The sequence below is a fragment of the Triturus cristatus genome, chromosome 11 (genome assembly GCF_964204655.1).
Source record: "Triturus cristatus chromosome 11, aTriCri1.1, whole genome shotgun sequence".
Lineage (NCBI taxonomy): Eukaryota > Metazoa > Chordata > Amphibia > Caudata > Salamandridae > Triturus > Triturus cristatus.
In genome coordinates, this window is record NC_140594.1 from 61,243,347 (window position 1) to 61,262,367 (window position 19,021).

Sequence of the window (19,021 nt, forward strand, 5' to 3'; positions counted from 1 at the left end):
TTGGAATTGTGATGAAGTAACTAGTTTCACACACATGCTGAGAGATGTGACACTGGGGGGACGTGGGCATTTCATAATGCTACTCGGAATCCGGTCTACAGGAAACCTGGCAGCTTGGCACCAGAAGGCCTTAATGGCAGCAGGAGGTGCATTATGCTAAGAAACGTCTTTTATGATAACCCAGTGTTTGTTATCATTTATATATTGCTCTCTGATAGCCGAAAGACTGAGTTGATTATTCAAGGGTTCCAGACAGTCCCTTGGACCAGCTATTTTTTTTCTTTCTTCTTTTTCCTTTTTTTTTGATTCTCAAACCTATTGATATAAATGTCGTATTTGAAAGCGAGGGTAGGCATATGTTGAAGCAATCTGAAAGAAACAGTTATGGAGTCCTTACCGTAGAATTACCCCAGGCCTCGGACTGGATCTGGAAAGTTTTTCATCAGCAGTGCCCCTGTGTGTCGGAAGGTGGCGTCTGTCGACTCTGCGTTCAGCATCGGCATCGTGGTCGCCAGTATGACGTTGCAGTAGCTACATAGACGCCGCCTTCTCGTGCTGACGTCCGTTTTTTTTTTTTTCTGCGCAAGTAAGCGCAGATCCGGAGAGAGCGGTACCTCCAGTCACTTTTTGACTGACTTTTTCTCTACTTTTGTAGACTTTGACTTTGTTTTTTGAGTCCATCGACTCCTGGTGCACGCGGGATGCCCGGCTTCAAGGCATGAGGTTCCTGTAACCAACTGATGTCGGTGATGGATCCGCACCACATGTGCCTCTACTGCCTGGAGCGCGGCCACGACCCCAAGTTGTGCTCTTGACTGCCGAACCATGGCCCCAGAGACTTTGCGGAAGCGGTCCCGAAAGGTACTTGAAGCCCGGCAGTTTGCTCCGTGTCGTTTGAGGTCCCGGTCGTGGAGCCAACACCATTTTTCATCTAAGTCTTCGCACTCTGGGTCAGGTCGAAGCACAAGAAGAAGTCGGAGAAGTATCGTGGCTCTTCGACTTCTCCCCGTCCGCCTGCCAACGTGACTAGGAATGCGGGTGGCGCCCCTCCTCGTAGGGTGGGCTCCGGTCCCCTTGACGGGAGCGACCCCTGCCCAGATTCGTCCGTTTTACGAAGCTATGTACGGCATCTTTGGGCAGCTCAATTCCGCCGGTGCGCCTTCCGCCCCCGCGGACTCGGCTGGGGGCCCTGGGCCTTTGGCATCAGTGGCTTCGGCCTTGGCGCTGCAGGGTCTCCTTTGATTCAGGCCTGGATCCGGATCGGCACCGGTCGACCTTGTTAAGCCTCCCGCGGCGCAGATTCTACTGGCACCACGCCCGCAACCGGCGTCTGCTGTGTCCCCAGCCAATGTCGACCCCGGCCTCCACCTTGAGATAGACACGGAGTCGGATTGGCGTCGACTGATGCCAGATCCGACGCCGACTTTTGTGCCCCTGTTCTACCCTGGCTCTTTGAGACCAGATTGGCAGCCTGAGGAGGACGGGGAGGGGTCTGGGGACCCTTTAACCGACCAGTTTGTTTATGAACAGGACTGGAGAGAGGAACTGGGGGAAGCCAGTGGTCTGGGTACCTCACCAGACCATGGCATGTTGTCTCCTTCTACTGTAGCTATGGAGGAGGGAGCGTCATACAGAGTGGTGTTGCGTAGGGCGGGCGAGGCTCTCCACCTCGAGCTACCTATGGTAGCAGTCAGGACTAGCCTCCTGATAGAGCTGCTTCAACCGGCAGTGAGCTCTTCGGAGCCCCTGCTGCCGTCTAATGAAGCCCTCACGAACATCCTTTTGGTCACCTGGTCAAGGCCCAACACAGGGACTCCTGTGGACCGGATGTGAGAAAGTACCATCTTTCTTGCATGGTATGCCCCCACTTTCTGCTGAATTGCTGAAGGTACTTTGACTGAGTGTTCCATGGGCTCCTGCCAATCAGGTGCCCAGGGCCTATGTTCCTTCCCTAAAAACTATGCTGAAACCTAAAACCAGAATTTGCAAACCCTGGCCACATGTCAGCCCCTGGTAAATGGTACACTAGGTACCCAGAGCCTCGTGACCAGGCAAGGCCACTAAGGGCTGCAGCACTTATTGTGCCACCCTTAGAGGCCCTGTACCCTGTCACAAACACACTGCCCTTGCAGGCCGAGTATCTGGGTATAGAACAAAACAGAGTCGTCATGGCACACATCCCTGTGCGCCATGCCCACAACATACACTGCCCTGGCATACATCAGCCACCCCTCTAGCTGGGTGCCCTATGCCAGTGGTGTGGGTACAGATGCATGAGCCCTGTGCCCCTACAGTACCCAGGTCCATTCCTGGGCAATGTAAGTGCAGTGCTGCCATTTAAGAGTATATGGTGCTGGGAGATAGTCAACACGAACTCCACAGCACCATGATGGCTTCACTGAAGACTGAAGTTTGGTATCAAACTTCTCGGCACATTAAACCAGCACTGATGCCAGTGCAGGATTTAATGTACAATGCACAACAGAGGGCATCTTAGAGATGCCCCCTGAACCTAACCTACAATCCACGTCTGGTCTGGGAGGCTGCCTATGCTGCCACACCGCAGACATGTTGCTGGACCCCTGGTTAGGAGAGACCCCGCTCTCCTGGGCCTGCAACAATGCACATCCTGGGCGAGGTGCTAGGTCTCCTCCCACAGGATGGACAGGGGGAAGCTTCAAAGGCATGCCGCCTCTGTGAGCTTCCCCAGGCCACTTGCTGCCCCCACTTTGGCGGGAAGCCTGGCTGGAAACCCCAAATAAGGACAGGGGATGTGCCAGCCTGCCAACCCCACCCCTCAGGTGGGGGAGGCGAGGTGAAGCCCATCTCCGGGCGCTCGCCATCTTGAAGATGGGAGGCCCTGCCCAATCAGGACCAGGCTACTGCCCCCCTCCCACAGGAGAGTGGCAGGATAGGTGGTGTACCCACCCCAGGGCAGGGACCCATTGGTCCCTGCCCTTTACCTACCTGTAACGCTCCTAAATCTAGTATTTAGGGGCAGCCTGAACCCTCCTTCCTGAGATTCCAGATTCCGTAAAATCAAAGAAGAGCAAGAAGAAAGAAGACCTGCCGTGCAGCTGCTAAGAAGTGGAAGACACCAACTGCTTTGGCCCCAGCCCTACCAGCCTGTCGACCCTCGAACCTGCTCCTGTTGAATCCCGGCACCTCTCGTGGTCGGCAACCTCACAAACCCCGGAGGACCTGGCTACCTTGTGTCTCTGAGCACCTGGGACTCCCATGAGCAGTGGCTCTGCTCAAACCAAGTTTCTAGCCCCCGGCATCAGCCCGGAACAGCGAACCCTGCACACTCTGCACCTGCCAAGCCTGGCCTGTGCCGGAGTGAACAAAGACCCCGAGGACGTCCCCCCGGCGACTGTGACCCCGAATCCGGCACCCAAGGATTAGCTCGACGCTCCTAACGACGCCTGCAGCCTCCGAACCAGGTAACCCCCCAACTGCGATCAACAGAGGGTAAGATTTCCCGACATCAAAAGGCACCCCTGCACCCGGCGCCCTGCGGCCCCCTGTGCCCAACTCCTTGGTACCTACCTATCCTCCAACTACTCAACTTACCTCTCGAAGTGGTGGTGTCACCTGAAGCATCTTCGTCCCCGAGCTTGCAGCCTTTGTTCACCCAGGAGATTTCCCATTGAAATCCATTGAGCGCCCGAAGGCTCAAAAGCACCCTGCACCCAGCCGCCCGAGTGGCCCTGGCAGTGCAACTTCTACTCCTACCTACTTCCCCATTTGCCCTGAGCAAGTGACCAGGAGCTCAGCTCCCACGGCTGCGTGGCCTGCTAGTCAGCAGCCACCAACCAAGGGCCCCCTGCCTTCCATAGGATAACATTGGGCCTAACTCACTCTGCACCCGGCTGCCCCTGTGCCGCTGAGGGTGTAACAACTGTACTTACCTGACCCCGGGAGACCCCTGAGTCTATGCCCAGAACCTTAACTCTGCAAGTCGAGTCGAGCCCAAAAGCCGATAACTCACTTTTCTTCCATAGGGTAACATTGACTGGTTTGCCTTGAAATTTTTCTAAGTGTGGAGTTTCTAAACTTTAAAATATTCACCTAAAATCAACCGAGTAATGAAAACGGAAATACTCACCTGCTATTAGGAGAGATCACAGTGCTGGATCTTTGTGCCCAGCACTAACCCTGAAAAGTCCTTACAACCGTACTAACCACTAACTCAGTTTTCTTTCATAGGAAACCATAGAAGAAATTTCACAGAAAAAGAGTCAAAGTGTCCATTTTGCAAACTTATAAATATTCGTTGAAAATCGCCTGTATAACTTACACGCATTCTCTCAACTGCTTACAGGTGGTACCCTAGTGCTGGATCCAGGATCCAACACTGACCTAGAAAAAGTTACCATAACCCCACTTACCTGCTAAGTGAATTTCCTCCCTTAGGATAACATTGGTAATTTGATTAGAAAAAGTTTTTAAGTGTCCACTTTTAAAATAGCAAAATATTACTTAAAAATCACAACAGTAACTAAAACGTATTTACTCACTTGTTTCCAAGAACTGTCCCAGGACTGAATCTAGGATCCAGTTCTGGAGTTAGAACAGTAATCCTGAAAGTAATCAATTGCATACAACTTAAAATTCCAATTGAGCTCAATGTATTATTGTGTTTGAAATTGTGTTGCCTATTACAACCAACTGTGACTATTGCATTCAACAGTCAATTGCCTTTTACAAAGTATTTAACTAAAGCATCTCATTCTGAGAAAGTATATTTTGATACTTATTGTTGGTTCTAAAATAAAACAACCATATATTTTTATATACAAACCATTGGCCTAGAGTTCAGTTCTTGAGTGTGTGAGACCATTTGCTGAGTGTGTGCAACAAATGCTTTACACTGTCCTCTGATACTGCTTTATTGCTCGACCAAGATACCACTTTAGAGAGTAAGGTTATATCTAACTTTAGCCTCTGTCAAACCTCTGGGAACTGTGGACTCTATACACACTGTACCTATTTGGGAACAATATATATAGAGCCACTTTCCTACACAGGAGGATTGCTCAACGCCTTCGCCTGGCCCCGGGAGACCCCACTGTGCTCTCCCAACACCCCACCCCTGAGAGCTTGGTGGTCCGAGCCTCCACCTCCAAAGGCGTATTCCCTAACACCCCACCCGATAAGGAATCCAAAAAGCTGGACCATCTTGGGAAGAAAATGTTTTCTTCCTCCAGCTGGACTGCGGTCGGTAAACACCGCATGTCTGTTGGGCCTTTACACCCACTCCGTGGACACGGTTGCGCAAGGGCTGCCTCAGTGCCCGGAGGAGGCCTGGGCCGTACGCGAAGTGAGAGATGCAGCAAAGTTTACCATCTGCTGTGGGCTGGACACCGCCGACTCACTGGGCAGGACGGTTTCCACGTCAGTAGCCCTTCGACGCTATGCCTGGTTGAGGTCGATTGTTTTTTCCGGGGATGTCCAATCCAATATATGGACATGCCCTTTGATGGCCATCGCCTTTTCCGCCACAAGGCAGACAACTCGCTGGAGCGCCTCAAGGACTCTGGCTACGGCCAGGTCCATGGGCCTCTCTACCACCCGCCCTGTGCAGACTGCCTTTCGTGGCTAAGGAAGGGGTGCCCCACCACGTCCCGCCCAGAGCCACAGGCCGGCACAAGCTGTTCAGCCTCTGCGTGTCCGGAGACATGGGAACCAGCGCCGTGGTTCTGGGGGCCAGCGGGCAGGCCTGTCCACCACAGCCCTTTCTGCAGCAGCCTTGTAGTCCGACCTTTCAGGGCCACCAAACGCCAGTGGGCGGCAGGATTCGCCATCATCTCCCCAACTGGTGCACCATCACGTCGGTCAGGTGTGTTTTGCAAATAGTCCGAAGGGGCTACTCTCTCCCCTTCGAGACTACCCCTCCATCCATGCCACCTTGGAGGCTCATCTGCCCCTTATAAAATAGGAAGTTTCGGCACTCTTGGCCAAGGGAGCCATCCAGCGCGTTCCAGTCCCAGAAGTAGGTCGTGGTTGCTATTCCCACTAATTTCTGGTGCCCAAGAGGGAGAAAGGCTTGCATCCTATCTTGGATCTCGGGAATGTCAACCACTTCCTCCGGAAGGAGAAGTTCAAAATGTTGACACTCGCTCAGGTCTTGTCTGCCCTGGAGACTGGATGGTAGCATTGGACTTGCAGGACGCTTACTTTCACATCCCCGTCCTGCCGGCCCACCGGCGTTACCTGCGGTTCACGGTAGGCCACGAGCACTTTCAGTTTACCGTGCTCCCCTTTGGCCTTTCCAGCGCCCCTCGGGTGTTCACGAAAGTGATAGTGGTGGCCACAGCTTATCTGCACAGGTCAGGGGTTCCAGTATTCCCCTATCTTGACGACTGGCTGTTGAAGGCGGGCTCGCCCAGGCTGTTGTCTCCCACCTCCAGACTACGACTGACCACCTGCACTCGCTGGGGTTCTCCATCAACGTGCCGAAGTCACACCTGACCCCCCTCTCAGAAGCTCCTCTTCATCGGAGCGGTTCTGGACACTACGCAGTTTCAGGTATATCCTCCCGAACAGCAAGTCTGGAATATTCGGGCTATGATTCCGATCTTTCAGCCTCTATTCGGGGTTTAGGTCAGGATGATCCTCTGGCTGCTGGGTCTGATTGCCTCCTGCATCCTACTGGTGGACCATGCCAGATGGCATATGCGGGCTCTGCAGTGGGACCTGAAGTTCCAGTGGGCACAACATCAGGAGAATCTGTTTAATTGCGTCCAGATCTTGGAGGGCACTGCACAACAATTGCAGGGGTGGCTCATGAATCAGGATTGGGTCGGCGGCAGATCACGCTCCCTTCCCCAACCAGAGTTCACAGTGGTGACCGATGCATCACTTCTGGGATGGGGTGGCCACATGGGGGAGGCGGAGATCAGAGGCCTCTGGTCTCCGGCGGAGTCCAGGCTCCACATCAACCTTCTGGAGCTTCGGGCGATTCGTCTTGCACTCCTTCCCTCTGTCCGGGGAAGAGTGGTGCAGGTATTCACGGACAACACCACTGCCATGTGGTACTGCAACTAACAAGGCGGGGTGGGGTCGTGGACCCTATGTCAGGAGGCCCTCCGCCTCTGGACATGGCTGGAACATCCGGACATATCCCTGGTAGTTCAACACCTGGCAGGTTCCCTGAACGCCAAAGCGGACGAACTCAGCCGCAGGTTCATGATGGATCACGAACGGCATCTTCACTCGGAGGTGGTGCAAGGTATCTTTCAGCAGTGGGGAGAGCCTTGGTTAGATCTATTGCCACCGACGAGAATGCGCAATGTCAGCAGTTCTGCGTGTTGGAATTTCTACAGCGGCACTAGCTCGGCGCCGCTTTTCGTCGCGAGTGGAGTTGGGGTCTTCTATACGCCTGTACCACTTCAGGCCTGAGTGCCGAAGAAGATCAAGTGTGACCGGGCCCAAGTCGTTCTTGTGGCTCTGGATTGGGCACGAAGAGTCTGGTATCCCAAGCTGCCCAACAACATGGCCATAGATCCTCCGATCAGACTGCCTCTTCTGCAGGATCTTCTGTCGCAGCAGCAGGGGACGGTTCTCCACCCGAACCTGTCCAGCCTCCACCTCCTTGCATGGAGATTAAGCGGCGGCAGTTGACGACGTTTGACCTGCCTCCCGAAGTCTGTGAGGTTATATTGGCAGCCAGGTGTCCCTCCACTAAGACGGTATACGCCTGCAGATGGAACAAATTTGTGGCTGTTGGCAAACACTTCTTTTGGAACTCCATACGTGGACAAATGCAGTCATTAAGTGGGCTTTTTCCCTGCTTGAACAGTGTAATATGTTTATGGCCACATTTTCTTGGGTGGATGCAAATTGTTCATTTTTTTTTTTTCTCCATTTTTTTAAAATTATTTCCTTAAAGTGTTTATTACCTAACTGGAGCAGGAAATACTGGAACCTTAGTTGGCTTGATTGTGCCGTTTGGATGCACGGATTGATTTTTCCTGCTTAGCTCTCGTCTGCATATGTATTTAAAAGTACCAAAAGTATCCCATTGTGAGTAACAAGTTATTTGACTGAGTTAAATACTTTTGTGTTCAGTAAGAAGCTCTAATTCAGGTTCCCAGTAGGTGTTGTGATATCCTGATGGTTACCTCCAAGCTGGAACTGTCCACATAACTTGAAGCATGACTGTTTTATTTTGACTAATATTGTCAAAATCTCTTCTTTTGTTTATAAGAAACGCCAAGCGAGCCCTTTGGAGTGTCCGTGATTATTGATGGTGTGACTTACGGAACTGGAACTGCAAGCAGCAAAAAACTTGCCAAGAATAAAGCTGGTAACACATTTATGTTTACAATTCACATTGCAAACAAAGTGTAGATGTTTTTTTAAGGTGTGTTCCGATTCTCTTTCCTGGATGTAGCATTTATGGGATTACATCGTAGTTGCAAGCATTTGATACTTATAATTTGGTGTCAGTCTGATTCACAAATCTTTATATCCTGTTGGTAATGGCATAAATACTTTTAGACCAGTACCAGTTTCCTACAATGAACTTAAGGTGTAGCATTTTTTCTCTGCATATTTGCACCTTCACTTTGCTTTCAGATATATTTTGCTGTCCAGAAAAGGAAAGAATCTGGTGTATGTAAGCAAGTTATGAAGTGCAAACATACATTACTAAAATAAACCTTGCAGTAATAAAGTAGTTTTCAAAAGATTACAACAGTACATTGGAAACATCACTTACCCCATCTTGATCTGTGTCTTTACTTGGCAGCTTGTGCCAGTAAGCAGTGGTCCTTTTGGAACTGGGTGTCCCTTCCGATGGATACATCTCTCGGAGGTTAGTCGCCTTAAGAATGATCCTATCCCCTCTCAAACTGTTCAGGAAAACCTTTTTCCCCAGCAGTAGCTACCCAGTGCTACCAATTGGCACTGTGCGGCTCCAACTGAGTCTGTGAAGTTGTCATGACGACACCAGTTTATAATAGGGGGCAAACTAGCATACCTGCCTCACTATTTGTATTTCCGCACCTTGTGGGCACCGTCCCAGAGGACCATGTTTCACTGACCAAATTCCTCCACTTTCAACAGCAACTGGGGCAAATGGTTTTTCCAAAGGTCTTGAAGTTCAACCCCTGTCATCTTTGATGGAAGATGTCATTGTCGAACCTGCTTGACATTTGTCTGCATTCACTGGGCTCTTATCACAACTCAGCAACTGGTGGCTCTTCTATCCCGATGCACCATATGGAAGTCTGTGAGTGGGAGGTTATGTTTGGCTAGTATCCGCAGGTTTACGCCAAAGATTTCTCCTTCCCCCTACCCGTTCAGCTAAGTCACTACTTGTGGAGCTGTGGGTGTACGGAACACTACTCAAAGCTAGCAATTTATTTTCTAGTTCTCACTGATGCTGGCCTTTACATAGACTTGCAAAATGCCATGAGTCCAGACACTTAGCTAGAGAAAACAAACTGTATCCCTTAGAATATTCTGTATTTGAGGTACCGCCTTTCACTTCTAGGTATGTAAAGCTGAGAAGCCTTTGGGCTGAAGCTGTTTTCTGGGTGACCTATATCCGAAAGTTTGATGGAGTTCTCTTCCAGGGGATACTCCTCCATAGTCATAAGCACTGAATAGTCCCGCCCACGTGCGGCGACCCCGGAGCAATAGCCAATAATATGCATTTCTCATATATTATTTATATATATATAGATAGATATAGATAATATGCAGCCTGAAAACATATTACTAGGCTCAAAAAGCTGCCATCATTGCATGTAAATGTTTTGCATTTGAAAAATAGACGTACAAGTCATAATATACATATGATATATATATATATAAGAAAAACTGCCCTGAGTTTGCTTTGAAATACACAACCTTTATTTTCAAAGGTAAAAAGGCAAGATCATAGAGGCAGATTAGCCTAGAAAGGCTGCATAGAAAAACAATTGGAAAATTGGCGCCATGCCTTTAAGACCTCCAGGAACCCCCAGGCTCCCATCCTGCACCACAGGTGACAGGTCAGTTCTTTTTTCCGGCTCCTTCTGTGAGGATCCTGGAGCATTGAGCTCGCCAGTTAGTGATTTTTTTTGTAATCCCTTTTTTCTGGTTTAATGTGAACTTTTTTGGTTTCACTCGACGTCTATAGTACTTAGCTTACTAATACTACTATTTTTTCTGACTTTTGGCTATTTTTTCCTGTCAAAATGCCAGCCTTATTTAATAAGTTCCTGGCCTGTGGAAAAAAGATTGCCAAGTCAGACCCTCACTCGGTCTGTATTGCTTGTCTACCTTCATCTCACAAGCCAGACCAGTGTTACCACTGCAGCAAGTTTTCAAAAAGAACCCTTAGGGAAAGGGAGAAGATTAAGCTGCACTCCATGCAGCAGAGAGGAAAAGAAACAGTAAGTGGGCGAGAAGAACATCCGTCAAGGAAGCTGTTGGAAATTACACACTCCCACACCGGAAGGGTGGTGGTGTACTCCCAGACACACTGTGGTAGCTTGGCTCGAGTGGTCAGGAATCAGGCACCGTGCTAAGCATACGTCATACCCATACAATAACCATGCGTGCATCCGTTCCAAAAACGACTCTACACCGTAAAAATTATGAAAATATCTTTCTTTATCTTCTTTTTCTCTTAGTTGCTGATTGGATAAATAAATAACAATCACAATATACAAACTTTTTAGTTAGTGCAGGTCAAATAAATACTGGCTTAATGATTCAATAAATAGGGGTGATCATAAATAATGAAGGCATAAATATAAGTGCAATACATACAGGCAATTAAATATTCTGAGGCAATAAATACTGTAAACCAATAAATATTGTGCATCAATAAATACTGTGGACCAATAAATACAGTGAAGCAATAAATAGGTTAAATACAATAAATACAGTGCCCCTAATAAATACTTAAAAGCTGACAGTGACACTCATAGAATCAGATCACATTTGAGATTACTATGGGCTAATTTGGCCCAGGCACAGCTTGTGGGGATGTGGAAGGCTTGAGGGTGTCTACTCCCTGGCTTGGACAAGGCTGAGGCCTAAGCTGAGGTAGATCAAGGGGGGAATACCAGAGACCTGGCTCTCTCCCTCCACACAACCCCTCTAAATTGGTCTCAGCTCACCCCCTGGCACAGTCAGGTTGGTTCCAGCACCTCCCTAGCCCCTTAGAGCAGTCTCTCAGGTCTCCACAGGGCCTTAGGTGCCCTCTACTCCACTTACTGCCCTTTTTCTGATGCTCCGACGCCGCTGGAGTCGTGTCGACGCCGTGAGGCGGTTCCGATTCGATGTCGGCGGCCTCGGCACAATGTCAGTTCTTGACGACGCCGGTAGGCGGTTCCGGTTTCGATGTCGGCGGCCTCGGCTCGATCTCGACCTCCGATTCGATGACGTCGGGCAGTCTTGGCTCGGTGTCGACTTCGGGCGGCTCCGGTCCGATGGCGACCTCAGTTTCGATGACGTCGGCCGGCCTTGGCTCGATGTCGACTTCCGGTGGCTCCGGAGTGCGATCCTCACTCCCGACCTCCGGTGCTCCTCTCCTCAGGTTTCCGGCGACTCCGGAGTGCGATCTCCACTCCCGACCTCCGGTACACCTCACCTCGGTCTCCGACGACTCCGGAGGGCGGACTTCACTCCTCCGATGACGCCGCTCACTCGACCTCGGGTGACTTCCTCCTCGACCTCTGGTACTCCTCACGACCTCTGACGGCGCCCTCTCTCGACCTCTGGCGGCTCCGGGTACGACGTCCGCTTTCCAGTCGGCGCCGCTTCTCCACCTCGGGCTCCAGGTCTCAGGCTACTCGACGTCGGACTCCAGGGAAACCAGTTTCCAGGTCAGGATCTTGCTGTTCTCTGTTTCTAAGGCCTGTTCCTGCTGTCCAGGTCCTTAGGATGGTTTTTCTTGCTTCTTCCCACACAGGGCTCCAGGCTGGGGTCAGTCAGTAGGGACTAGTATCAAGGGTGGGTTTATGGACCCCACTCCAGGCACAAGTTTCCACCCCTGCTGCCTCACTCCTTCCTCCTTCAGGTTTCTGCTGCTCACTCTTCACCAGTCAGGTGCCAACTGCCAGCTCCAACTGCCAACTCTCTGTCTTAGCTTCCCAACATTCTAAACCGCCTCCAACTGTCACAGGGCTCCAGAATGTTCTGGAAGGTGCTAGTAGGTTCCAGTGGATGCTGGTGATGTCACAGGTGGCCACCATTTTGTGCTCCAGGCCCTCAGACAGAAGTTTCAGGGGTAGCCAAAATGGCTCCCTGAATCTGCAGCAACACGAAAATGTCCGGTGGTTCCCAAAAAGGAAAAATTCAAACAGGGTTTGAGGCAAAAGTGGGACAAAATAAATAATGATGAGGAGGGACCACCCAAAGGGCTGACAGGTCTAACAGAAGCCCTCCTCTCAAACAAGGTTGGAGCGCAAAGAAAAAGGTGAGAAAAGGAGACATCGGTCTCGTACGCCGTCTAGGGACAAATCGACATAAAAAATACCTTTGTGTTCTGAGTCGGCGTCGAGATCGACGTCGAGACGTCCTTCGCCGTCGAGACAAGGTGAGAAGACCCATAAGACACCAACGCGTAGGCGGTCCAAGTCTGGCGGGGCTCGACGTCCACACATCAACGTCGAAGCCCGCCGCCGAGAGGGACTATGGCGACGTCGAGATAGCCGCCGACGTAGAGCGGTCCAATATAATCGACGTCGAGCCAAACACCTAGGGCTTCGACGCCGGAGAGACACAGGCATTCGGCGTCGAGACGCATGGCGTCTATGTGAGAAAGTGCCATCTTTCTTGCATGGTATGCCCCCACTTTTTGCTGAATTGCTGAATGTACTTTGAGTGTGCCCTCGACTCCTGCCAATCAGGTGCCCAGGGCCTATGTTCCTTAACTAAAAACCTCAAACCCAAATTGGCAAACCCTGGACACATGTCAGCCCCAGGTAAATGGTACCTGTGAGAAAGTGCCATCTTTCTTGCATGGTATGCACCCACTTTTTGCTGAATTGCTGAATGTACTTTGACTGAGTGTGCCCTGAACTCCTGCCAATCAGGTGCCCAGGGCCTATGTGCCTTCCCTAAAACAAAAACCTCAAAACCAAATTGGCAAACCCTGGCCACATGTCAGCCCCTGGTAAGTGGTACCCTAGGTACCCAGGGCCTTGTGACCAGGGAAGGCCTCTAGGGGCTGCAGCGCTCATTGTGCCACCCTTAAAGGGCCCTGTACCCTAACACACACACACACACTGCACTTGCAGGCTGAGTGTCTGGGTACAAGACAAAACAGAGAGACGACATGGCACACATCCCTGTGTGCCATGCCCGCAACCTACACTGCCCTGGCATACATCAGCCACCCCTCTAGCTGGGTGCCCTATGCCAGTGATGTGGGCACATAGGCAGGAGCCCTGTGCCCCTACAGTACCCAGGTCAATTCCTGGGCACTGTAAGTGCAGTGCTGCCATTTAAGAGTACATGGTGCTGCGAGCCCGTCAAACACAAGCTCCACAGCACCATAATGGCAACACTAAAGAATAAGAAGTTTGCCATCAAACTTCTCAGCACATTAAACCCGCACTGATGCCAGTGTGGGATTTAATGTACCAAGCACAACATAGGGCATCTTAGAGATGCCCCCTGAAACCTAACCTACAAACCACGTCTGGTCTGGGAGGCTGCCTATGCTGCCACACAGCAGACCTGTTGCTGGACCCCTGGGTAGGAGAGCCCCTGCTCTCCTGGGTCTGCAACAATGCACATCCTGGGCGAGGTGCTACGTCTCCTCCCCCAGGATGGACAGGGCGAAGCTTCAAAGGCATGCCGCCTCTGTGAGTTTCCCCAGGCCACTTGCAGCCCCCACTCTGGCGGGAAGCCTGGCCGAAAACCCAAAATAAGGACCGGGATGTGCCAGCCTGCCAACCCCACCCCTCAGGTGGGGGAGGCAAGGTGAAGCACATCTCCTGGTGCTTGCCATCTTGAAGATGGGAGGCCCTACCCAATCAGGACTAGGCTACTGCCCCCCTCCCACAGGAGAGTAGCAGAATAGGGGCTGTACCCACCCCAGGACAGGGACCCATTGGTCCCTGCCCTTTACCTACCTGTAACGCCCCTAAATCTAGTATTTAGGGGCACCCTGAACCTTCCTTCAGATTCCAAAATACAAAGAAGAGCAAGGAACCAGGAGCCCAGCTCCCACGGCCGCGTGGCCTGCTAGTCAGCAGCCACCGACCAAGGCCCCCCTGCCTTCCATAGGATAACATTGGGCCTAACTCACTCTGCACCCGGCTGCCCCTGTGCCGCTGAGGGTGTAAGAACTGTACTTACCTGACCCTGAGAGATCTCGGAGTCTGTGCCCAGAACCTTAACTCTGCCAGTCGAGTGCTTACCCCAAAGCCGATAACCCAATTTTCCTCCATAGTGTGACATTGACTAGTTTCTTCTGAAATTTCTTCCAATTGTGGAGTTTCTAAAACTTAAAATATTCACCAAAAATCAGCCGAGTAACGAAAATGCAAATACTCACCTGCTATTAGGAGAGATCCCAGTGCTGGATCTTCGTACCCAGCACTGACCCTGAAAAATATTCACAACCGTACTTGCCAGCAACCCAATTTTCTTCCATGGGTAATCATTGACTGTTTTTCTGTGAAATTTCTTCTAAGTGTCGATTTTTGCAAACTTCAAATATTCTTTAAAAATCGTACCATCTGTGAAAACTTAATCACTTACCTGTTTTAGATAGAGGTCCCAGTACTTTGTCTAGGCACCCAGTACTGGATTACAAAAGTAACGAGAACATACTATACCTGCAACTTGAATTTTCTTCCTTAGGGAATCATTGACTGTTTTCTATTAAATTTCTTCTGTTTCAACTTTTAAAATAGCAAAATATTGCCTAAAAATCACAACAGTAACTAAGTCGACTTTTATCACTTGTTTCTAAGAACTGTCCCAGGACTGAATTTAGGATCCAGTCCTGAAATTACAAAAGTAAGCCTGAAAGTGATCTATTGCAAATAACTTAAAACTTCCATTGAACTCCATGCATTATTGTGTTTAAAATTGTGTTGCCTATTGCAACAACCTGTAATTTTCTACAAAAGCCAATTGAATATTGCAAAAGTATTTACCTAAAGCATCTCATTCTGAGAAAGTATATGTTAATGCCTATTTTTGGTTCTAAAATAAAATAAACATATTTTTTTTATGTAAACCATTGGCCTAGAGTCCAGTTATTGAGTGTGGGAGACCATTTGCTGGCTGAGTGTGTGCAACAAATGCTTTACACTGTCCTCTGATTCTGCCTTACTGCTCGACCAAGCTACCACTTTAGAGAGTAAGGTTATATCTAACTTTAGCCTCTGCCAAACCTCTGGGGACTATGGACTCTGTACACACTGTACCTATTTGGGAACAGTATATACAGAGCCACTTTCTCACAGTCGACACATGCATCGCCAAGGACATCGACGAGGTCGTCGTGGTCGAGGAGATCGTGGTCTATCTCGGAGCGCCCCCTTTGTCTAGACGAAGATCGCGATCTAGGTTTACGTCGAGGTCGACGTCGAGGAGGTCACACAAATCATGGGTCTCTGTCTGCAAAGAGTCCTAGTGTGACGTCAAGAAACCGTTTGCGGGATGCCCAGGTGGTGACGTCAAGGAGTGCTTCTTCCTCTCCAGGACTTCAGATATTGCAAGTCACTCCTGAACCCTCACCAGTACCGTCTCCACCCCCGCCAACTAATATCTCACCGAGATGGCAAGGGGACATAAAAGAGTGGAAGATCCGCTGGATTACAAGACTACCACGTTCTCCTTCAAGATCCAGATCGCCTATAATTCAGTCATTACAGTCTTCTGAAAGACACGAGCGACATGCCACTCCACAAAGATCCCCATCTTTAAGAAGGCGCTCATCACGTTCTCCTAGTAGTCGGGCATCCAGATCTCGACACCGCTCTGCTAGAAGATGGAGCCATAGATCTTCTTCATGGTCTTCAGACTCCAAGGCTGATTATTCCCTACTCTTTCTTCCTCTCCTCAGAGTAGAATATCGCCCATTGATGATATCCTGACTTTCAACGAGGTTCTCTGTCAAGGGGCTGCGAAACTTCACATTGAAATGCCTGTCTCCACCACCAAGACATCAGTCATCTTTAAAACACTACACCAAAAGTCTTCCTCTAGACCATTGCTTCCCCTAGTGCCTGGCTTGCTGGAGCCTGCTCTGCAAAAATTCCTTACTCCAGCATCGGTGGGGGCGGCCCCATCTCGGATCACTAAAAAGTGTAAAGCTCCTGAGAATGACACTTTTTTTCTGAGGGCTGACCCTCCATCGGACTCTGTTATTGTTTCAGCGGCACGGATGAATCAGACGGGGGCAGCATCGTCTGCAGTACCCCCAGATAGACAGTAAATCCATGGATTCTGTCGGCAAGAGAATGTGTACTACCTCAGCCTCTGACATGAAGGTAGCCAGCGCCTCGGCCTTACTGGGTCGGTATGACCGTTCTTTGTGGGACTCTTTCACGCTTCACTGAGAAGCTCCCAAAAGAAGACAAGCAAGACTTCCTGGAAATCCTGCATGAAGGTGGCTTGGTAGCCAATCAAGATATCAGTGCAGCGGCTGATGCCTCTGATCTCGCTGCCCATGGTTATGCATTTGTGCCCATCGCTCTGACTGGTTTGAAGCCAGAGGCGCAACAACGCATTCTCAATCTTCCCTTCAATGGCACATTGCTCTTCGGCGCTCATGCTGATGACTAAATGTCCAGGATGAAGACTGAACTGGATACGGTGAAGGCGGTTGGGCTCGAGAAGAGGAAGGACTTCAAGCGACGCTACCGCCCTTCCGATCGACAATACCAACAGAGGGTTCAAGCCTCTCAGGGGTCCTCCCAGCAAAATCAAGGAAGATCGCAATCCTGGTAGAGGACGAGGAGGGAACTCCAGACAGTCCACACCTGCTGCCAAACAACAACAGAAGCAGTGAGTGCTTGCTTCCCCTAACTCAGTTACCCACTCCGGTGGGGGAGGGGGTGAAAGTGTCCGTTTTTACCTGGAAGAGTGGACCAAAATCACACTAGACAAGTGGGTGCTAAATATTGTAAAGAACGGGTATTCCATCAGGTTCAAGTCCCCTCCACCTTCTATTCCTCCTCAAAAGACTGTCATCCATCGCATAAATCTTTTGAGAGAAGAGGTGTCCGCTCTACTCCTAAAGGAGGCCATCGAGGAGGTCCCATGACATCAACGTCACCAGGGGATCTACTCCTGATATTATTCGGTCCCAAAGAAAGGTCCAAACAAGGAGTTCAGGCCTATACTAGATCTCTGGCGTCTCAACAAGTTCATTCTGAGAGAAAGGTTCAGAATGCTGGCATTACACCAAATAATCCCGCATCTACATCAAGGGGACTGGATATGTTCCATAGATCTTCAAGATGCCTATTTCCACATCCCAATCTCTCCAAAGCATCGGAAGTTTCTAAGGTTTCGCATCCAATCAGACCACTTCAGTTTACTGTCCTGCCCTTCGGTCAGAAGTCGGCTCCTCGCACATTCTTAAAGTACATGGCGGTAGTAGCTGCTTTCTTGAGGAAAAAGCAAATTTTCATCTACCCTTACCTAGACGACTGGCTTCTCAAGAGTGCGTCTCCAACTCTTCTACAGCAGCTCCTCGCGTACTGCATTCAACAACTACTTCGGCACTGTCTACACGTAAATTAAAAGAAAATCCATCCTCAATCCAACACAGAGGATACACTACCTGGGCGCAACTTTGGACACAGTAAACGCAAGAGCGTATCCTTCGGAGGAGAAACTATCATCCATTCTCCACGAGTGTCAAACTCTCCTGAAGATACATCAGCCCACGGCCAGGCAGATCTCATCTCTGCTGGGTTCGATGGCCTCGTGCATTTTTCTAGTTCCAAACGCCAGACTTCATATGAGACCTCTACAGCAGACTCTGGAGGATCAGTAGTCCCAGATATCCAATTGTTGGGAGGACACTTTAACTCTACCTCTGTCTGTCCGGCTCTCCATCCAATGGTAGATGCGACGGTCTCCTCGTAGGAGTCCCTTTCATCAAATCGACTACTCTGCTTGCTCAGAAGGACAATACAACAACGATGTACTACCTGAACAAGCAGGGGTGCACCAGGTCCAGACCCCTGTCGCTGGAAGCACAGGTGATTTGGAAGTGGCTTCTGGCACGAGACCTGAAAATCTCTGCGATTCACTCAGCGTCCAAGCAGACTACCTAAGCAGGCATTTTGCAGAAGCACACGACTGGGTGCTAAAACAAGAATTGGCGCAAGACATCTTCCACAACTGGGGAACACCAGACATCGATCTCTTCTCAGACACATAAAACACAAAATGCTGCGCCTTTGCCTCCAGGTACCCGCAACCAGGTTCAGAGACATTTCTCTACGCCGTTCCACCAATTCCCCTTATTTCCATGGTGATCAGGAAACTGTACAATTCCAAGACACAGATGATCCCGGTTGTTCCAGAGTGGCCTCGCCAGTGGTGGTACCTGGACCTTCTTCACCTGTCCAAGGTACCACACAGGAGGTTGCCATGTCATCCGGATCTGCTGACCAGGGCGGGCGGCAAGGTGTTCCATCCCAACCTGCGGTCCCTGAAGTTAGCAGCATGGCTCCTGAGTTCATCCAATATGGACGTTTAGGTCTCTCTCAAGACTGCATGCAGACCAAGGTACATATATATGGACATGGTATTCGCTTTGGGAGGAGGGAGGGTTGCTTATGACCTTGATGAGTATACCCCTGGAAGAGAACTAGGATTACAGGTAAGTAACATATCCTTTTTGCAGACCTCCCCCCTCCCCCCTTAGTTGTTGAACTTTTTTTAATTTGTATTTCCATTGAAGCTTTGCTGGAGTCTATCTTGGCTGCTTGGGAGTAAAAAATGTAGTCCCAGAAGTCCACTCTCAGGTGCCTTATACATTCTCTGGCTTATCCCACGTTTTTGTCCTCTCACACCTCTCCAGGGAGCATGGTTGTTT

At 50.0% G+C, this 19,021-nt stretch overlaps 1 protein-coding gene across 2 annotated transcripts in view; it reads left to right on the forward strand.

Moving 5' to 3' along the window:
• DGCR8 (DGCR8 microprocessor complex subunit) overlaps positions 1 to 19,021 on the forward strand; it is a 288,096-nt gene that overhangs the window by 119,925 nt on the left and 149,150 nt on the right. For both annotated transcript variants that reach the window (XM_085636096.1, XM_085636097.1), the window contains one exon: positions 8,213 to 8,311. In XM_085636096.1, coding sequence (XP_085492222.1) covers positions 8,213 to 8,311 — 99 coding nt within the window. The remainder of the gene's footprint in view (positions 1 to 8,212; positions 8,312 to 19,021) is intronic.